Genomic DNA, 20,227 nt, shown 5'->3' with positions numbered 1-20,227 from the left:
TCATTGCCCCTTTTTCTTCCTTGGGTTTGATCTCCTTTCTCTTCTTCTGACAGCTGCCAGAAAAACATCGAATCGCTTTAGCGTTCCCATGGACTTGGATTGAGGATGCCATCCTGGATTGAAAGTCCTTTAAAAAAAAAAAAAAAAAAAGTCAATGCAAAATGGTTGTGTCCGCCGAGGACACAACCAATTTAGCAGCGGTCTCAACCGTCGGTCCTTTGGCCATTTGGTACCAGGCTGCACAGACGGGCTGAACCAAAATATTTTATTGATCATCACAGTTTTGAAGGAACCTGTGTTTTAAAATCTCCTATAACTCCTGTGATTCCAAGCGTGCTCGTTTTTGTGAAAGAACTTCGTTCACAACAATGTATAAAACCAACCAATTTATTCCTGACAGAGGAGTCTATACATTTGCAGAGCTCTGGGTTTGTAACTACCCTATCTTATCCTTAGCAGATAAAGTAGTCGAACTAAAACTATCTGATTCTACCCCAGACTTATACAAATGTTTCCAACGGGCCAGTATGGAATCGCTGTCGTCTGATTGGTCCGTAATCTGACGTCATCGTTGTTCTGCGGATCATTTGATCTGGCTCCAGACTTCTCCTCCAGGTGTCGCCTGCAGATTCCGGTCCACATTCCTGCATTCAATGTTTATAGTAGCTTCCCGCAGTTCCTTTCTTCCTTGACATCTGTCTCCAAATACCCCCCGATGGGGTATCTTGCAATATACTCCTACCCCCTATACCTACTCAATACACATCCTCGCTTACCTTCCAAACTAGTTATCCCATGAAACTCTATATTATATTCTATTACATATAGAATTACATATTAGAATATAAAGTATTCTATATTCCCTTCAATCCCCCAAGTTGATCTTCTGATAATCAGAAGATCAACAACCCCTACACCTGCAGGCCATTTCACGACAATACTCAACAAAACCTAATTTAAACACAGCAAATTGAGAAAAAAAATCTTGTGAAGGGGACACAAGGGCGTCGATCAAGGCAGCGAGCGCGCTCATTGTCTCCCCGTCCTCCTTCAGCAGCAGCTGCAGATCTTGGCAGTGGGGGTTCTTCTCTTCAAAGGCCTTGAGAGCAAACCTGATGACAAGTCTCCTGAGAAAACACCAGTCACTCTCCCAGGTGAAATCCGCCATATGGTTGATCTCCTGCTGAGAGAGAGGCTTGATCACATTGGGGGTTATCATAGAAAACCAATGCACAAGTGCCTGTCCATTCCCCGGGCAGGAAGTCCCACAACAGAACAACACCACACATCCACCACAAATCAGACCTCATCTTACTTAATCGGGCCGCATCCTAATAATCCATAAAAAGTGTGAATTTACAAAACCACTTGATCCTCATTTTTTGATGCTGGTACTTTAGCAAATTTTCTCATTATCGGACTAGATGAACTTTATGTCGGTCGTATCCAATTAATAATAATCTGTCCTAGTGGATCGGCCCCTGAGACATCTATACCCAAGGTCAAGACCGTAAAGGTCGCTACTGGTTTGCCCCACTCTCTCCACGGGGGCCAGTTATATCACCCAAGGTCAACAATACGGGATGTCGGTCCCTCGGGGTTACTGAGTGCATACTACCTCTTTCCAATTTGATCCTGTCCTTCCACCGCCAATTTCTATTCTTCGTCGGCTCCCAGTATCCCGGTTTCGAGTGGATAATCACCTGCTTCCAGCTGTAACACAATCCACCTGCTCGTTCGCTTTGAACCTATGGTTCAAAATAGATTCCTGTAACTATAATCAGGGATATCACCAGAGTCATGATTATAACCTTCTTTGACCAGACATACAGGATGTACATATTTCCCCCTTTGTTAAATGACTAATTTAACACCAAAACACAACACCATACACAAACAAACCCTTATATAAATTAATCACAACTCTGCAAAAGATATCCGTGCCAAAGGGATGGACTACATAATTCCTGTATACATACTCCAGAGAAGGGACAAGTCAGCAATTGTCACCCAACATTGATATTATTCCCCAACCAATTGTTAATTTGTCTCACAAAAGTGTTAATGTCATTAAACCAAGAATCACATAAAATCAGCGTTAAGTCAGCACACCAACATCCTGCAATACAACAATAACACTATCAAGCTCCATCCTCCTGGGCGTCCTGTAAAATAATGTTATTTCAACAAATCAGTCATTCAACAGTCTGTAGACCGTATTCTCTCGTCAGTCACACTGTCCTTGGTAACTAAAGGTCTATAGTCTCTTTTACGTGATCACATCCTTCACTACTCCTGTCAGCCAGCTCAGTAGTGCTCCATTTCTGCTTTTTAATTAAGACGACACAAACATTAAACACAAAACATAAACAATTAACATGACATGACAAGCGAGATTTCACAGACAATAACATTAACCTGGACCCAGGAGTGAATGTCCTCTCACATACAGCACACAGACAAAACTGAACACAGCACACTTATTGGTTGAACCATAACACCTAAACCACTACAGACCAGGCTTCTATCCATTGCATTAATTAAACGATCCTATTGTAAATCTCCCTGGCCCTTTTTTTTTTCCAATAGAGGACATGTTTGGGACAAGTAGAATCACTTGTCCGATCTGATTACTTGTATAAGCTCATACGTCGGAATATAATGGTTAACCAGCGCTTTGTCGACAGACGGCACTTTTTCTTTTGCACAAGGATAGCCTTTGGGCCATCCAGAAAAAGTGCCGACAATTATTAATAAGTACCTTATGCTTTGGACTGGGACCACCATTGTCGGTTCGGTCATTACCACCACATAAATTCGGGCCTCGGCCCATCTCAGTGTGTTGCAATTCCCTCTTCGTTGTAGGGCAAACACTGAAATCTTGACATATATCACGAAAAACACAAAAATCTTTTACCTTACGCAGAAGATAAGGGTGCCACCAAAAGCGCAGCTTGTTCAGCATTGACAGATAACTTTCATGTGTCAGGGCGTGCTTCCTCAACCATTAACGGCGTGAACTTTCGCTTGTCTTCCTCTGGCGCCGCCTCCTGGAGGTCGCGCACCACATCAACTGTTACTTCAGATAACAGATACTGCAGCTTGAGCGAAGGGTTTCATAACATCATTTATGGACCAAAGCGTTTGGATTTCAGAATTTGGGTTTCCGCGAAATCTTCTACGGCCTCTTGTTTACAAGGATAATACGGCACGTTAACAAAAGCAGTCGGGTTTACCTCGAATGTTACCGGAGTCACGGATGTACACAGACCCCCGTCTGCAGGACCCTCGGACCACAATGAGTCCGGCAGAGAGCTCAACAGCTGTGCGGCGTCCTCATGGTCCGAGAGTTCTCTGCCATGGAATCGCGCTAAAGTCACATGCTCCAACACCCCTCCGTCCACCATGGTACCTTGAATACAAAAACATTCAGTACTAGGAGAGTAGAACACATTGGGTATTTGATCTTGTTGCCAATCATTTGCCAAATGGCATTTTCTCACCATCGGTCCCAGTTCTCAGGCTTCATGACCTAGTGCAAGTAAAAAAGTGTGGAAAAGATGACAAACTCATCATAAACCACTCACTCTGCTCTGGCGTCAAGGTGGAGGCAGCTGCCACACCTTGCTTCCCTATGTAAATACTTTTACTATTGAGCATCCAGTTTTCCTCCTGTATTGGCTCAAAAGCTTCTCTCTAAACCAAATCGTCATTTTTATCATAGTACAGTGTGAGATGGAGGGGATCGATCGGAGGGCTTTAGGAGGCAAGAGAGTCGATTCAGGGCTTCCACCTGCAGGAAGGCCGAGTAAACGCCTCCTCCTTCCTTGGTTTCTGCAGCGGTCGCTTCCGGAAGTTCCGTGCAGTGGACAATTTTCCACTCTCGGTTCATATCGTCAGTCCGTCCGGGCTACAAAGGATGGTAGCCCTGGTTTAGATAAGCAGATCTCTGCCCATCACATTCACTGGAGCCCCTCTTTTCATCAGGACAAACTGATGTTCATGTGTCTGTCCAGCAATTTCAGTCTTTAATGGTGTCGTAATCGGCAGACTCATGGGCACCCCTGCACAGCTCATTCAGGTGGTTGTCTTCCCTTAGCGGGGTTCAGAGGCTCTGTCTTTCCTCCGTCCCCTGGCTCCGGGCTCATTGGGCATTCGGACCAGTCCTCTTCGCAGTAGTACTGGCGAGATGGCTCTTGTTGCTGTGGAGCCTGCTGCGGATGCTGTTGCCGGGCCGCGCCCAACTCTCCCTCGTGAAGCTTTGTAGCCTCCTCTTTGAGGTGTGGCCTCTCCGGGTTCCACTGGAGGTCGCTGTTGAATCATTGGGTAAACAGTACATTGGCGATCCCAGTGTCCATACTGACCACAATTGAAGCACGCTTGGTCCGTTGGAGGTTGGCAAGGGCTTCCCCTGCCTCCGTTGGTGTACTCTGTCACGACTCCCGCCTCGTCTCCTCATTGACCCCTGCGCCATCCACATCTGTTTTTCTGCTTCCATTTTTATTTTTTTAATTTATTTATTTTTTAATGGCCACTTTACGGGCCTGGGCCAATTGTAGCTTCAAAAGTTGTTCCTGCATGTCCTTTACCTCATCTGATGATTTGTGTTTTCTGTCGACAAAAGGTTTCAAATGGTGTGACACATGACAATTAAAGAAGCTATCTCCCCCTTTCATGAGGTCAGGGTCTTTAAAAGTTCAGTCCTAACTTCAACCGGTAAGGTGTCAAGTAAAGCTATTCTATAAATAACATTTGCCTCCCTTAAACGGGAGGGATGTGACCCGGTCTTATCTGTCCAAATACTTATGCAATTTTCGAAGTGAGAACTGGGATCCATGAGAGGTTTGAAGTCCGGTAGCTTCGGCACTGTTGGGGAAGAGGAACATGTCACGGGTGACTGCAAACATATGTCACCACACGCCAGGCTCATGTTGTCCGTCAACTTTTTCAGCCCCTGGATCCAAATTACACCAACAGCAGCCAGTCCGGGCAGCCGTTTCTGTAAAAACTCAAAATTTTTTAAAGACAATTTTTGTATATTTACCCACCTTTTTGAATGCGGGCTCTTGCGGAATTGATAGGAGTTTTATTTCCCCTCTACAATTGGTCTGCCATTTGAGCCGCTCCCTTGACCGGCAATGCCGGTTATAGTGACGTCACTGGGGCCGTTTTCGGAAAGGTCCGTAAATTGTATTTAGCGGGGGAATTTGTCGCTCTTTTTTTCTTCGCTGAACAGCTGCCATGGCAGGGCACCCCAGACAAATCTCGTAAATTTTTCTACTCAATTTTTCATTCTCTTCTATTTTCTTATTCAAATCTCATTTCTCTCTCTACCCTGCAGCATCCAACTTTTCCTTCCTCCTTTTTTTCCCTTTCAGAATAACCTCTCTGTTACGTGAAACAACTTACATTCCTTTTTCTTTTCCACTTTGCCCACACACTTCTTAATCCTGTTTGTTTCTTTTTCTGCCTTTCTATTTCAATCCACAAATCCGACAAATATCACATTCATTACCTCGACACTCGACTGTCCAATTCACAACCCCGAGTTTTGGTGGCACACTCATCTTATTCTAAATCGGTTTTTGGGGGTCCCAAAATCCCCAACGTCTACCGAAACGTTACAATTTGAAACCGCGTCCGATTTCAAGTCAGTCTACGACGGGACAAGTAGGTACCTTGTTACCCTACTCCCAGGATTTTCTCTGATCCTGGTCTGTCAGGTACCTTGTTACCCTGACTTCTAATTATGCAATTTTAACAACACAACGTCTTATTAACTATTGACAACAAAACAACTGTACCACAAGTCTCCCAAATTTCGCAGAATTCGTGATATAATCAAACAGGCTTCTGCTCACCTTTTTTATTTCGGTGCACCGGGGAGATTTGCAGTCCAACTGAATTCCTCCTCTGTCTTTTTATCTAATGTTCTTCCAGGATCACGTCGGGCTCACCATTTGAAGGAACCTGTGTTTTAAAATCTCCTATAACTCCTGTGGTTCCAAGCGTGCTCGTTTTCGTGAAAGAACTTCGTTCACAACAATGTATAAAACCAACCAATTTATTCCTGACAGAGGAGTTTATACATTTGCAGAGCTCTGGGTTCGTAACTACCCTCTTATCCTTAGCAGATAAAGTAGTCGAACTAAAACTATCTGATTCTACCCCAGACTTATACAAATGTTTCAAACGGGCCAGTATGGAATCGCTGTCGTCTGATTGGTCTGTAATCTGACATCATCGTTGTTCTGTGGAACATCTGATCTGGCTCCAGACTTCTCCTCCAGGTGTCGCCTGCAGATTCCGGCCCACATTCCTGCATTCAATCTTTATAGTAGCTTCCCGCAGTTCCTTTCTTCCTTGACATCTGTCTCCAAATACCCCCCGATGGGGGGCCTTCCTGCAATATACTCCTACCCCCTATACCTACTTAATACACATCCTCGCTTACCTTCCAAACTAGTTATCCCATGAAACTCTATATTATATTCTATTACATATAGAATTACATCCATCCATCCATCCATTTTCTGAGCCGCTTCTCCTCACTAGGGTCGCGGGGGTGCTGGAGCCTATCCCAGCTGTCATCGGGCAGGAGGCGGGGTACAGCGTGAACTGGTTCCCAGCCAATCGTAGGGCACATCGAAACAATAAAACCATTCGCACTCACAGTCATGCCTACGGGCAATTTAGAGTCTTCAATTAATGCATGTTTTTGGGATGTGGGAGGAAACCGGAGTGCCCGGAGAAAACCCACGCAGGCACGGGGAGAACATGCAAACTCCACACAGGCGGGGCCGGGGATAGAACCCAGGTCCTCAGAACTGTGAGGCTGATGCTCTAACCAGTCAGCCACCGTGTCGCCTATAGAATTACATATTAGAATATAAAGTATTCTATATTCCCTTCAGTTTGAAAATCACGTGCATCTGCCTGGGCCTCTGCATACGTCAAACCTCTTGTCGCAGTCACGTGATATAATATATATATATCAAAAATTAAGCCCACAAGTTAGTAAAAATGAGTAAAATGAGTCTTTGGAAAGGTTCTTCAGAAAGGGAAGAAGGCCAAATGATGAGACAGACGAAGAACCTACAACTTTCAAGAAAAAGAATCCTGAATTTAAAAGACAGCAGTCCAATTTGGAAAATGGGTTTATCGATACAAATAATATTGACACACCAAGCCCGCTCTGCGTACTATAAGGCAACGGAGCCTTAAAAACTGCCCAAAAAATCTGGAATACCTTGCTTCCATTTCCAACACCCTATCTTTACAAAGCAGGATTTCGGGCGACCAAAACAAAATTACAAAGTAGACTGGACATACACTATGTAACGTTATCTCCCAATACCCCAAGATGTGACCGGCTCATTGAAGAGGAACAAGCGCAGGGCTCCCACTTAACACAACAACTACGTTCAGCATAATGGCGAGTTGTATTTTTAATAGCTTGATTTGATTGAATTCTTTGCCGGTCTTTCAAAATATTGCTTGACATAAAACTTGTCCTTGGTGCAATAAAAGTTGGGGACCGCTGCACTATAGCATCCGCTCGTTCTGCAACGCCTTGTAGTAGTGCTCCTGCTCAGCATGGCTGCGGGCCGACACAGAGGGCCGGCGGGGCAGCGTGGACGAGTGGGACAGCATCTGGTCATCCATCAGCAGGTCGGGGTGAGGCGGAGGGGGTAGCATGGTCGAGCACGAGGGGTGTGGAGGGGGTGGCGGCGGCATGGAGGAGGCAGGGAGCGGCGGAGGGGGCAAGGGGGATGAGGAGGGTTGCGGAGACACCTGAGAAGGCGGGTGAGACAGGAGGGAGGAGTGTGGTGGGGGTGGCGGGAGATGGGGCGACGACAGCTGGGGCGGGGGAGGCAAAGTGGAGGATGAGGTTGGGTGCGGCGGGGGCGGGAGCTCCGGAGCTTCGCCACCCAGAGACTCCTTTTTAACCGGGAGTGTCCGGTAGTCGCGGTAAAGCTGGGCGTTGTCCTGCCCCCGCAGCACACCACGGTGCTTATCCAGCGCCGCCGTGTCGCCGGCCATCAGATTACCACTGATGGTGTTCCTCCACTCCCACGGCTTCCCGTTGGAGGCCGTCACCCGCACCACCGGGTGGTGGGGGGCATGGGCATCGATGGTGACGATGCTGCCGCTGCCGGCGATGCTGCCCGGGTTGCTGCCAGCGCAGCTCTCCCGGTCGGAAGGGATCCGGTAGTAGGGTGACTCGGAACAGTTGGAGCCACCGCCTGAGGAGGAGCCGCCACCCTCCATGGGGACCCCGCCATGGCTCTGCTGCTTGGACATCGCCATCACCTGCAAGGTGCGAGGAAATGTCAGGAAGGAGAAGACTTTTGAGGTGTTTTTGAGTTATCGTTAGTCTATCCCAGAGGGTTTTGAGTGAGGGGCAGGGTACACCCTGGAGTGGTCAATAGTCAATCGGAGAGGACATATAGACAACCGACCTCTATCACATTACACCTTGGGGCAATTTATATAAAAACACAAGCGTGCGGATAAGAAACTCCACACAGAAATGTGTGAATGGAGAATGAAACCCAGAACCTCTGACCTGGAAACAGACACGCTAAGCACACGCACCAGTGGGCAGCTCGATTTGCTAATGGACAAACGTAAAAAAAAAAATTCAACTAGCCATTCACATTCACACCTATGGACAATTTAGCATCTAGATAGATCTAGGTTTCTGGAGAAACCCCACCCAAGCACACGGAGTAGAAACCCCAAGAAACACTGTATCTTGTACTGACTGGTGACCTGTCCAGGGTGTACCATGCTGGGATCAAATCCAGATCCGCCGTTATGAAAATAGATGGCCGCTCATTCTTCAGGTCCACCTTACCTGAGTGACTCTTGACTGAGCGGGTGGCTGAGCAGGCTGTGTGTTTGGCACCCTGGGGGTGGACACCGCAATGGGCCCAACACTGGGCTCCTTTGCACCGCCCCCCTCAGTGAGCGACAGCCACTTGGCGCGGGTCTTGGCGCTCTTGGGGGAGACCGGTGGCGGACGCGTTGCCTCCTCTGGGATGTGGACCAGCGGCAGAGACACCACCATCCGGGCCCCGGTGGGCGTCGCCATGCCCTTGTTGGCTTGCACTTTGGGGTAGAGAGACGACGGCACCCCCTGGTCGCCCGCCCCATCTGCGGCATCTGCGGCCTCCACCCCTCCCTCGCCCTCGTCCTCATCCCGGGAGCTTTGACTCCTCAGCTCCAGAGAGCGCTGCTTCCACTCCGACACCAGCTGCCGGGATCTTTGGGGGTCTAGGGGCATGTGGAATGTCATGTGGCGCTGGGAGGTGAGCGGCTCGTCGGAGGGCGAGATGGGGCTGTTGCCGTTGGCCACCCGGGGCAGAGTGTTGCTGAACGTCACCATAGTCTCCTTGCCCATGGGCCCGCGGGTAGCCAGGAGCTCCACGTCGGCACTGGCTCGCTTAAGGGAGGCCAGGGAGGCTTTCTCCCGCCTCACCTTGCTGCGCGCCCCCGAACCCATGGCTGCGGCCAGCTCCTCGCGGCTCTCCGACACCCGCGGCGTCTTCCTGTAGAGGGAGTCGTGACTGCGCTGACTCAGCACCCTCAGCGTGTCCTTGTGCTGCACCCCCGACATTTTGGGACGAGGCGACGCGTCTTCTTCGGACGCTTTGAAGTTTGCCACCGCGTACACGGCCTGGAGGGAGACGGAAACAGCATCAGGGGCACTGCCCAGCAAAATCCGGAACGTACTGAATATGTTGCTTTACATTTAATACAGAGAAGTGATTCTATTCCAGTTTTGTTTTTGGTCAATGGGGCAGGTCTAATTGAGCCCTACGAAATCTGCCTAGCAGCATGAACCTGAGGAATTCTGTTGCTGTCTCGTTAGCAGGCAAAAATTGTTTTATCATTTTATAAATGATTTTTTTTGAAGGAAGAAAATAAATTGTTAACTGTTGTTAATTGTAATTTTTATTTGATTTAAGATTGATGATGTTTTATTAGATTTTTTCAAACAGTATTGAAACATCCATCCATCCATCCATTTTCTGAGCCGCTTCTCCTCACTAGGGTCGCGGGCGTGCTGGAGCCTATCCCAGCTGTCATCGGGCAGGAGGCGGGGTACACTCTGAACTGGTTGCCAGCCAATCGCAGGGCACATAGAAACTAACAACCATTCGCACTCACAGTCATGCCTACGGGCAATTTAGAGTCTCCAATTAATGCATGTTTTTGGGATGTGGGAGGAAACCGGAGTGCCCGGAGAAAACCCACGCAGGCACGGGGAGAACATGCAAACTCCACACAGGCGGGGACGGGGATTGAACCCCGCACCTCAGAACTGTGAGGCTGACGCTCTAACCAGTCGGCCACCGTGCCGCGTATTGAAACATTATTTTTATTATTATTATTATTGAGTTTATCAAACAAATGCAATTTGTTTTCTGTGCAGTTTAGTATATTGATGTTGACAGAAAAATTGGAAACTTTCGTGAATTAATTTTTTATTAAAGAAAATACAACATTAAAAAATACAAAAGAAACTTTGAGCTTTTAAAAAAAAGAAGGAACATTGGAACTAAAAATATACTAAGTGATAAAAACAGTGTAATATATATATATTAGCCGACAGGTTAGAGCGTCAGCCTCACAGTTCTGAGGACCCGGGTTCAATCCCCGGCCCCGCCTGTGTGGTGTTTGCATGTTCTCCCCGTGCCTGCGTGGGTTTTCTCCGGGCACTCCGGTTTCCTCCCACATCCCAAAAACATGCATTAATTGGAGACTCTAAATTGCCCGTAGGCATGACTGTGAGTGCGAATGGTTGTTTGTTTCTATGTGCCCTGCGATTGGCTGGCAACCAGTTCAGGGTGTACCCCGCCTCCTGCCCGATGACAGCTGGGATAGGCTCCAGCACGCCCGCGACCCTAGTGAGGAGAAGCGGCTCAGAAAATGGATGGATGGATATAGAGAGAGAGAGAGACATTTTTTCCCCCATTCATTCTTCCTTGACAGGAACACAAAACTGCCTCTGCCTGTAAATGTGAAGGACAAGAGGGAAGATCTGCAACAACTCATTTCTTCTTCTCTTTCTCCTCCCTAAAATTGAGTGTGAAATTGCTGCGGCAAATTCTTATCCGATTACTGCTTCTCTCTCTGTCTCTTTCGTAATGAGAAATGCTAAATATAGCTCGCCGGGAAAGAGAAAAAAGAAAGAAGAGGTGACAAACAATAGAGTTTGTGTTGGCGCACACAATAGGACAAATACAACTCAAGGCGCTTTATTTAAAGAGACGGTATCCTTTAACTGCTGCCAAACGTTGGCTGGCTGTTCATTCGGTGGCCATGCATATCCCGATGACATGCGATACAAGCTGCCTTGTCACAACTAGAAATACATGGTTGCAAGTAGACGACCGCGACTGACTTCTTAGTACAGCATTTTGAGTTTTTTTTGTGCATTAAGTGTAGAAATAACTCGAGAAAGCAATTTCTGTAAAAACTGCATGTGACGCTGAAGGGCGGACATTGAACTGAAATGCTGTGGACTTAATTGATTTGTTGCAATGAATGTGAATTGGTCAAATGTTTTCATTAATTTGGAGGTTTTCTCATGGAAAATATAGACCTACGCAAAAATTGGAAATTCTTGGAATATCACAAAATCCTAGCCTGTATGAACTAAAATCTTTGATGTTGCGATGGTTTGAATCGCTTGAGACATCGTTTATTCAGGAATTTTGTCACGAATAATTTGGGAATCCGATAGAGGCGGAGCCCTGCCGTGAATAGAAATGCAATGATATTTAATACTATAGTTTAAAACCGTAAATATGATACCAAAAACAGTTTCGTTTCATTTCAAACTCAGATGATTTCATTTAGAAAAAGTAACTTTCACTAACAACCCAGGCTCAGTTTAGCTCCACCCTGACATGCGTAGCTTGTCTCTCAGTCGAGATGTATCACTTCAACATACTTCCTTGACAACAATTATTGTACGACTTTCCTATGTAGACAGGGCTATGGCGGCATCTTGGGGTATTTTGAGGGCGTTTCAGAAAGAGGGAAAAATCGTTTTTTTCTGGGGTAAGGGTTGCACGGAAAACAATCTAGTTGGTGAATAGCAAAAAAGCAAATGGGCGCGGGGTAGTTACATTTTCGGAATCTTTTTTGAAAATCTTCACATGGGTGCCAACAGGTGCCTTTGTGTTAGACTTTATAGAAAAACTTGCGAGCAGGTGAGTTCATGTACGTCGATTGATGAATTGTGGAGGTCTGCCTGTATCTTTTTCCGTTATTTCCTAGATTTGAAAGTGGTGTCAATGCGCAGTCGTACGAACAGGTTGCTTTCCGCACCGACTGACCAAGTAGACGCCGATGCCGGCTCCGATCAGGTAGCCCACGTAGACGTCGATGGGGTGGCTCCGGTGCTGGGTGATCTGCGTGAGGCCGGCCAGGCCCGCCGCCATGCAGAAGGCGAACACCAGCAGCGGCTTGAGCAACTTGGTGGCGGCGCCGATGCTGGCGTTGAAGTACATCTGTGCGCCCACACACGCGCGACAATAAATGTTGTTCATTGTATGAGCGTAAATACAATGAAATAAAATACAAGTACATTCAATTCTTACTTTTCAAAAGTTAATTAAATTAAAATGAATACAATAAATGCAAATCCCTAACATGATTTAAATGAATGATAACAAAATGGACTCAAAATGTCGAATGTATAAATAGGCAAAATAAACAAAAATAACTACAACTACATATAATCCAACCCCCAAATTTGTATTACATTAAAATAAACAAAACTACAATGAATAAAATAAACTACAAAAAAAAATGTAATTATAGTATATATATATATATATATATATATATATATATATATATATATATATACATATATATATATACATATATATATATATATATATATATATAAAGAAAATACAAACAAAATAAGAAAATAAGGAAATTTCAATTAAAAAATGATTGAAAATGATTAACTAATTCAACAACAACAAAAAAAACAAAAACGACAATTTATTTATGCAGTAAAGTCAAACTGCGGTGTACTGCAAATATTGCTTCATAGTGACTGCATGTTTGTGCTGCTTCCGAGATATATAAACCAAATGAAACACAATCGAAACTCTGCGTAGCATTAAAGTCTCAATAAGCGTAGAATTGTTTTACATTGCACGTTTGCATTTTGTGAATTTTATACCGCAATGCAAATGGGTTGCTGACTGAAAGAGATTTTAAAATGCTTATTCAGCACTTTTTACAACACAGAAGACACAACAAAAACCTCCAGGGTGATATTTGTATTATTCATGTTGTGGTTTGCGACCCAATTTGAGACTAAACGGGAGGAATCAAAGCAAGCAACGTCCGGCGTTACCTTACTGAATGACACAGCTCCAAACTAAATTTCATTGGTCACCTCATGCAAATTAAGAAATGTCGAAAGTAAAAAAAAAAAAAGTATTCTTACGGAAATGTAGACGGCGGCAAAGCCAGAGAGTGTTGCATGCTGGGATGGGAAGGTTTTCCTGGAAAGGAGGGAAAACGACAGCGTAATTGCAATAAATGAAAGATCAGGTTGTACAACACGAGTCAAGCATGTCAGTGGGATTGTTGGGTGCTGTGTAATCAGGGTGCTGCGCAGTTTTCGACAGGATTAGCCCACAATCTGCTGTATTAGCAATAATCTCCATTGTTGCGTACACGCGCCGTACAGCAAGCGTGCGACGGGAATACGCATTCGGAAATACACGTTTGCTCTTCCGTCTTCTTACGATGACAAAATGAATCAGGTGATAGGATAACGTTATGTGAGTAGTGTACTAATAGGCAGCTACTGTGATAATATGTGTCTATTGTACTCGTATTTCACCAATATGTAGGTATTGTACTTATATGTTGCTATTGTGCTAATATGACAATTTAAGCAACTAACATGTTTCTTTTTTATGACTACAGTATGTAGGCAATTCACTAATATGGAACTATTTTACTCATACTATACATATATTGTACCGTTATGTAGGTATTATGTATGTATGTATTGTACTAATACAGTATGTTGATATTCTACTAACAGTCAATTAACTATGTATCAATTGTACTAATATGTCAGTATTGCAGTATGTGTATCTTTTGTACTAATATGTATGTTGCATTCATATGTAGGTATATTGTACTAATATGTAGAGCACAGGTGTCAAACTCAAGGCCCGGGGGCCAGATCTGGCCTGCCATCATTTCAAGTGGCCCGTGAAAGCAAATCATGTGCATTGAATTCTTGTTTCTTGGTAGCATACCAAAACTTCAAATTTTCTTCAGTATTAATGTTGAGATTTTGTACTTTAAAAAAAACAAACAAAAAAAACATTTAAATAATAGGGCGGCACGCAACTAAAATGTGTTTGACACCCCTGAATTGTAGAGTATTGGACTATTACTGCATGTAGGTGTTTCACTTATATATAGATGTTGCACAAATATGGACTGTAGGTATTGGATTTACAGGTAAGTAGTGAAACAATATGTAGCTTTTAAATCATGTAAATATTGTACTAATATGTAGGCATTGGACTAATATGTGCATATTGCACTCATGTGTAGGTGTTCTCCTAAAATGCAGCCATTTTACCAACAATTGTACTAATATGCATATATTGAGGTAATTCTTGTCCTACCTGGCCGACATAATGGCGTACTGGTCTTTGCCCATGCAGATGTCCTGCGTGACGTAGGCGTTGTTGTCGCAGGCCACGCCCGGCGCTGTGTAATTGGGCTGGCAGACGGTGAGGAAGAAAGGGGCGTGGTAGCCGGTCGCCAGCTGGATGACATCCGTCACCAGCGCCGTTGCTAGGAGACCGAACACGTGAACACCTAAGCGGCAGAAAGGAAAGGAGGGAGGGACGCGGGAGTCAAGGTCACCTCCGACTTCAAAAGTGCTCGAGTGGATCTTTTTTCATGGAGTAAAAAGTTAAAAAAAAAAAGAAGCAGTTTCTGCTATTTTGCCACCTGAGCACACTGACAAAAGCAAACTAAACTAAAGTCAATTTCCACTCCAAAGCGTCAAAGAGGCCCTCCAGATATTTACCATCATATCACGCCTCTTTAGCACTTGGTCACCCTTCGTTTAACGTGCGTAATTAGTTCATTACCCACGCCCTGAAAAGGGAATGAAGTCAGCAGGTTAACGCTCACCGAAAAACAACAAAAGTGAGCCTCCGCAGACACTTCATTAGGTACACCAGTGCACATCTTTTGGGACAAGTTTTTCAAGTCCAACTGAAAATGAAACGAGTTTAAAATTTTTGAAAATAAAATACATTCAAACACGAATACAAAAAAAAAGACAGAAAACTAGCAATGACAGTAAAAAGAAAAAATATATATAATTCAAACACTACTACTATTCAAATATGAATGAATGAATGAATAAATAAAGGGTGCTTCTCCTCACTAGGGTTGCAGGAATGCTGGAGCCTATCCCAGCTGTCATCAGGCAGGAGGCGGGGTACACCCTGAACTGGTTGCCAGCCAATCGCAGGGCACATAGAAACAAACAACCATTCGCAATCATAGTCATGCCTACAGGCAATTTAGAGTCTCCAATTAATGCATGTTTTTGGGATGTGTGAGGAAACCGGAGTGCCCGGAGAAAACCCACGCAGGCACGGGGAGAACATGCAAACTCACACAGGCGGGGCCGGGGATTGAACCCGGGTCCTCAGAACTGTGAGGCTGACGCTCTAACCAGTCGTCCACCGAGCCGCTAATTAAATAACATGATATCAATTTTATATGAAAATAAAATAATGCGTTGACAATTTTTGGGGAGCTCAAGGTCCTGCGCAGTAAGGAGTTGTGAAATAATATTATTATTACAAAATAAAATAAAAATGAAACTAAAAACAAAAAATGAAATAAAATAATAACTCAAACAAAGATGAATGAAATGAATTAATGAAATGAATGTAAAAAAAAAACCTAGTTGTACTAGTACAAAATTTAAAACTAAATACAAAAATAATTTTAAAAAATACATAACAAAATTAAAAAAAAGAAAAAAAATGAATGAAAAAATGGTCAGTCACTCACCCACGAAGCGCACGGTCCTGCGCAGGAAAGAGTTGAAGCTGCATCCCCCGGCGTTGATGCTGCCCTCCGTCTTGGGGCAGGTCTTGAGTTTGGACTGCATGCAGTACATGAGGCCCTCCCCCATCATGATCTGTGTGCAAAGGCCAGGAAATAAACAGCAGGCATTAAAAAAACAAACAAAAAAAAAAACCATCCATTTCCTGTGATTTTAAAACTAGGGGTGATGGAGAACGGCGGCTAAAATGCTATTGATGTTGGCGATCGCTTCCAATCAGAGTGATAGATGACTTTGCTGCTTCTTTCCATGCTGCTGATGGATTAACATTTTGTGTGTGTGTGTGTGTATTGACCGAGGAGGTGTGTGCGGAAGTGTAACATTAGTATGTCAAGTGTGTATTTAGCATTCATTGTGCATTTCTTGTAGAAGAGAATTAATTGTTGTCTCCGTGCACATTATTATTAGCGGTTGTAGCTATTATTGATGTTCTGCTTCTCATCACGGTTTCAAACAGGGATGTTAGCATGCTAGCATAGCATAGCGTCGCTTAAAGTGAAAAATAATGCAAGCCCGAAGTGAGAAAAACAATTTGCATATGGTGGGTAATGAAGATGTTTTGCATGAAAATTACATTTTCATTCATTTAGTTGTGGAAAAGAGAGGCACAGCAGCTTGAGAAAAATAAGGAAAAACACAATTTTGAAACCTATGACACTAACTTCAGCTTTCTGTTTAAAGCCAACTGGTGCTTCTTTTTTTCAATCTATAATTTAAAAAAAACAAAAATCCAACTATTTTAGTGCAAAGTGTTTTTCTTGAGGGGAGGTTCAGAAGCTTGAGTCAAATCCAAATGAAATTGGGAATTTTCAAAAGGTGCGGATCCGACGTCTTACCGAAGCGGCGGGTCCGGCGAAGGCCAAGCTGAGGAGCATTAGCAGCGGGATGAGCTCGTCGCCCGTCTCCACGTAGGGCATGGAGAGCCGGCGGTCGTGGCAGCGGAAGCCCACCGCGGCCGGAGACAAGACGTCGGTCAGCTCCAGGAAGTACAGCGACACCAAAGACGACAGCACGATGGGGAGCTACGTCGAAGGATCGAGGGTCAAAAAACGATAATACGGGCTGGGCCAAAATTAGGTTGGGAACTGTTTTGTTACTTCGTTACGTTTACGTTTATAACAATGACATTAATGCTCCAAATGTTTTCCTTCACACAAAATTCCCATCTGTAAAATGTTTAAATGAAAGCCTCCGAGAGCAAGTTATAACAGAGGCTAAAGATTAGGGTTTAAAAGTAGGCCTTCGAGGTGAGGGTTAGGGTTTCAAAAGGGGATTAGGGTTTCAAGACAGTTTTAGGGTGTTAAGCGTTTCATGGGAGGGTTAGGGTTTCAAAGTAAGGTTTCAAGATGGGATTAGGGATTCCAAATATGGTTTTGGGCCAGGGTTTTAGAGTAAGGTTTTAAAGCAAGTGTCAAAATGAGTTTTTTTTTTTTAAAGCCAGGATTAGGGTTCCAAAATAGGGTTTGTGTTCAAAGTCAAGTTTAAAAGTTGGATTTCTAGCCAAGGTAGGGTTTCAAGGTAGGGTTTCAAAACAGGCTTTCGTGGCAAATATTAGGGTTTCGTGGGCGGTTTAGTCTTTTAAAGTCAGGTTTCAAGACAGGATTAGGGTTTCAAAATAAGGTTTCAAGCCTGGGTCAATGGGTGAGATCCTTGTTTCCTTCCTTAACATAATGATAATAATAATAATAATAATACAAGAAGATGATTGCTGAAAGTCCGTGGAGTGCGCGGGCGTACCTCCACAAAGTAAAAGCACGGCAGCAGCGTCACGCTGTCTTTGGTCGGTTTCTTCTTGGCTCGGCTTTTGGGGGACGCCATCTTGGGGTGCGACCACTCGCAGCCTGCTTCGGGACGCGCGGGACACCGTTAGACACTCACGCGAAGACAAGACACACAAGGAAAATCAAACACATTTAAATATTTACACGCACATGCACGCACTGTAGTGTTTACCATAGTGGCAGATCGGTCTGCGCCAAGACTGGGCGCTGGTCTACGAAATTACCAAAACCGGCCTAACCCGAATCTGGCCCGAATTGCACCGTTTCCTTCCCTGTGAGCACTAAGCAACATATCAGTGGGACGGATGGAAGGTCTCCAGTGTGGCGGAAAAGCAGCTTTGTCGGAGCCAAGCCCTCTCCCCGGTCTCGTCTCAGTGACCTGCTCCACTCACACACACTTAAACCGAATACCCCCCCCCCCCCCTTTTAAATCACGTCTCGCACACACAAACACACCCACACACACAACGTGCTTTTCTTGTACAAACGCGGCGGCTTTTTTATCTCCAAAAACAGCATTTCTTTCTCTGAGGCTCTTTTGCATGAACGTGACAGCAAAATCTCGGTCGACCGTCTCCGCTTCTAAAAATACTCTAACCTTGTGTGTGCGCATGTGTGTGTGTGTGTGTGTGTGTGTGTTGGACAGAATCACAGTAGGTCAATGTGCCAGACAGCCTTAAAGACCACCGACATGAGTGGGGGTGTACTTTTTTCTTTTCTTTTTTTTTCCCACTGACACTGGAAGAATTGCATGCAAAAACTCCTCCGAGCTGCGTTAAACTGCTGTATACCACCCTGGCATGGAAACAGGAGCTCAGAACATTCACATGACACGTATTTAAAAAGCGATTGTTTCTTCGTCGTTGAAACAAGGAAATAAGTCAAATGGTTATCATTTATTGACCACCTTTGTATTCCCAATGCCATGTTTGTCCAGTAAAACAAAATTAAAGTGAATGTACTGCTGGATGATCTAGTCAGTGTTGATGTTTTCACGTGATTTATATGTGTTTTTATCATTAATATAATATATATTTGCAGGAAAGTTGAGTAGAAGATTAAAAAAAACAGACATCAACAGCACAGTTAAGTTTAACCCTTACTGTTAACAATGCTCACGGGTCAGCTTGACCCGCTGTACGTTTAACAGTCCATAAATATCATTTGAAAAGATGAGAAATGAAATGGCAATCTCTCAAGGACTTCCAATAGGACCCGCCTACTGTTTAATCGTCAAAAACCAAAAACAAAACAAAAATTCTTTGAAATGTCCATCCTTTGAAGACGTCCACTGTTGTCATTAATATTAAGTTAATGATCACGTCAGGCCCCTTCTGTTAAGATCGCTTCTTAGGTACACCAGCAAAGTTCAAGGGTCAACGTGACCCGCTGTTTAATCATCAAAAAATAAATATAAAGAAACATAACGCCAGTAGTTTTTCTCAGTAAAACAAGCACTGAAATGAGGCCAGCAGAATGAGTTCAATCCTTTTTTTCAAAAATATTTCAAGATTTGCAAACTTTCAAAGGGTCAGTTTGACCCGCAAAATAACCTGGAGGATTTAAAAATGGCATATTGAGTAAATTACACTGATAAGGCCGACCAATGAAAGACATCACGCAAGTTGCCAATGAGATCATCAATTATGGAAATGTACACACACGCACAAACGCTCACCTCTATCTCGGGGGCTCCGCGAATTCACCGAGTCCCGTCGCCCCCTTCCCCCCCGGCGTGCTCTGGCGTGCTGCTCCAGTTTGGCGGCTCTCTCTGTCCGTCTTTCCCTTTAATCCATATCCGTGTCCCCTAAAAAAAAAAAAAAATCCCAGTTGAGCGGGGGTGCTGGACTGGGATTAATGCTGGCTGGGATGCGAGGGTGCCGTGAAAGGATGCTGATGGCAGAAAAGTCCCCAAAATGTGGTCCGATTCTGGAGTAAAATCTTCACGTGCTCCCACCCTGGTGGTGGTGGTGCAGGCTTGTCCGGATCCTCCCCTTGTTCACCTATTATCATCCAGCGGTATTCCTGATATTTCTGAGAATTCAAATCAAAGGGTTGGAGAAAAAAACAGGGAGGAATCTTCAGTTGGTCTTTTTTTTTTTTTTTTTCCAGGCGAGCATCCCAGTGTCAGTTTTATTCGGGTACGCAGTCACAAAGGCAGGCACGAGATGGGGGGGGGGGGGGGTGAGGGGTGGGGGTGCGAGGGGGAGGAGAGAGCGGTGCGCTGATGGTGGGGGGAGGAGACAGTCTGCTCCACACTTCTTCCATGAGACAAAAGGGGGAA

General features: G+C 44.7%; 1 protein-coding gene across 5 annotated transcripts; it reads right to left on the bottom strand.

Moving 5' to 3' along the window:
* Nucleotides 1-371: 371 nt before the first annotated feature.
* On the bottom strand, nt 372-20,105 carry LOC133488239 (phospholipid phosphatase-related protein type 3-like). 5 transcript variants are annotated; one of them, XR_009791586.1, is made up of 10 exons: nt 19,622-20,105; nt 17,900-18,003; nt 16,999-17,184; nt 16,108-16,237; nt 14,694-14,889; nt 13,487-13,544; nt 12,354-12,527; nt 8,861-9,682; nt 3,237-8,313; nt 372-1,180 (listed from the first exon to the last, which is right to left on the bottom strand). XR_009791586.1 is itself a non-coding variant. In XM_061795874.1 (9 exons), exons 2-9 carry the CDS (start codon nt 17,978-17,980, stop codon nt 7,546-7,548), a joined length of 2,415 nt encoding a protein of 804 aa, XP_061651858.1. In that variant the 5' UTR covers nt 17,981-18,006; nt 19,622-20,105; the 3' UTR covers nt 372-7,545. The 5 variants fall into 5 exon arrangements, 3 of the variants coding, with proteins under 3 accessions (XP_061651858.1, XP_061651857.1, XP_061651859.1); XR_009791585.1 differs by having other exon boundaries at nt 372-3,412; nt 3,504-8,313; XM_061795874.1 differs by having other exon boundaries at nt 372-8,313; nt 17,900-18,006.
* Between the last annotated feature and the right edge of the window lie 122 nt (nt 20,106-20,227).

This window comes from Phyllopteryx taeniolatus, chromosome 13 (assembly GCF_024500385.1).
Source record: "Phyllopteryx taeniolatus isolate TA_2022b chromosome 13, UOR_Ptae_1.2, whole genome shotgun sequence".
Taxonomy (NCBI): domain Eukaryota; kingdom Metazoa; phylum Chordata; class Actinopteri; order Syngnathiformes; family Syngnathidae; genus Phyllopteryx; species Phyllopteryx taeniolatus.
This window is presented reverse-complemented; position numbering and strand designations above follow the sequence as displayed.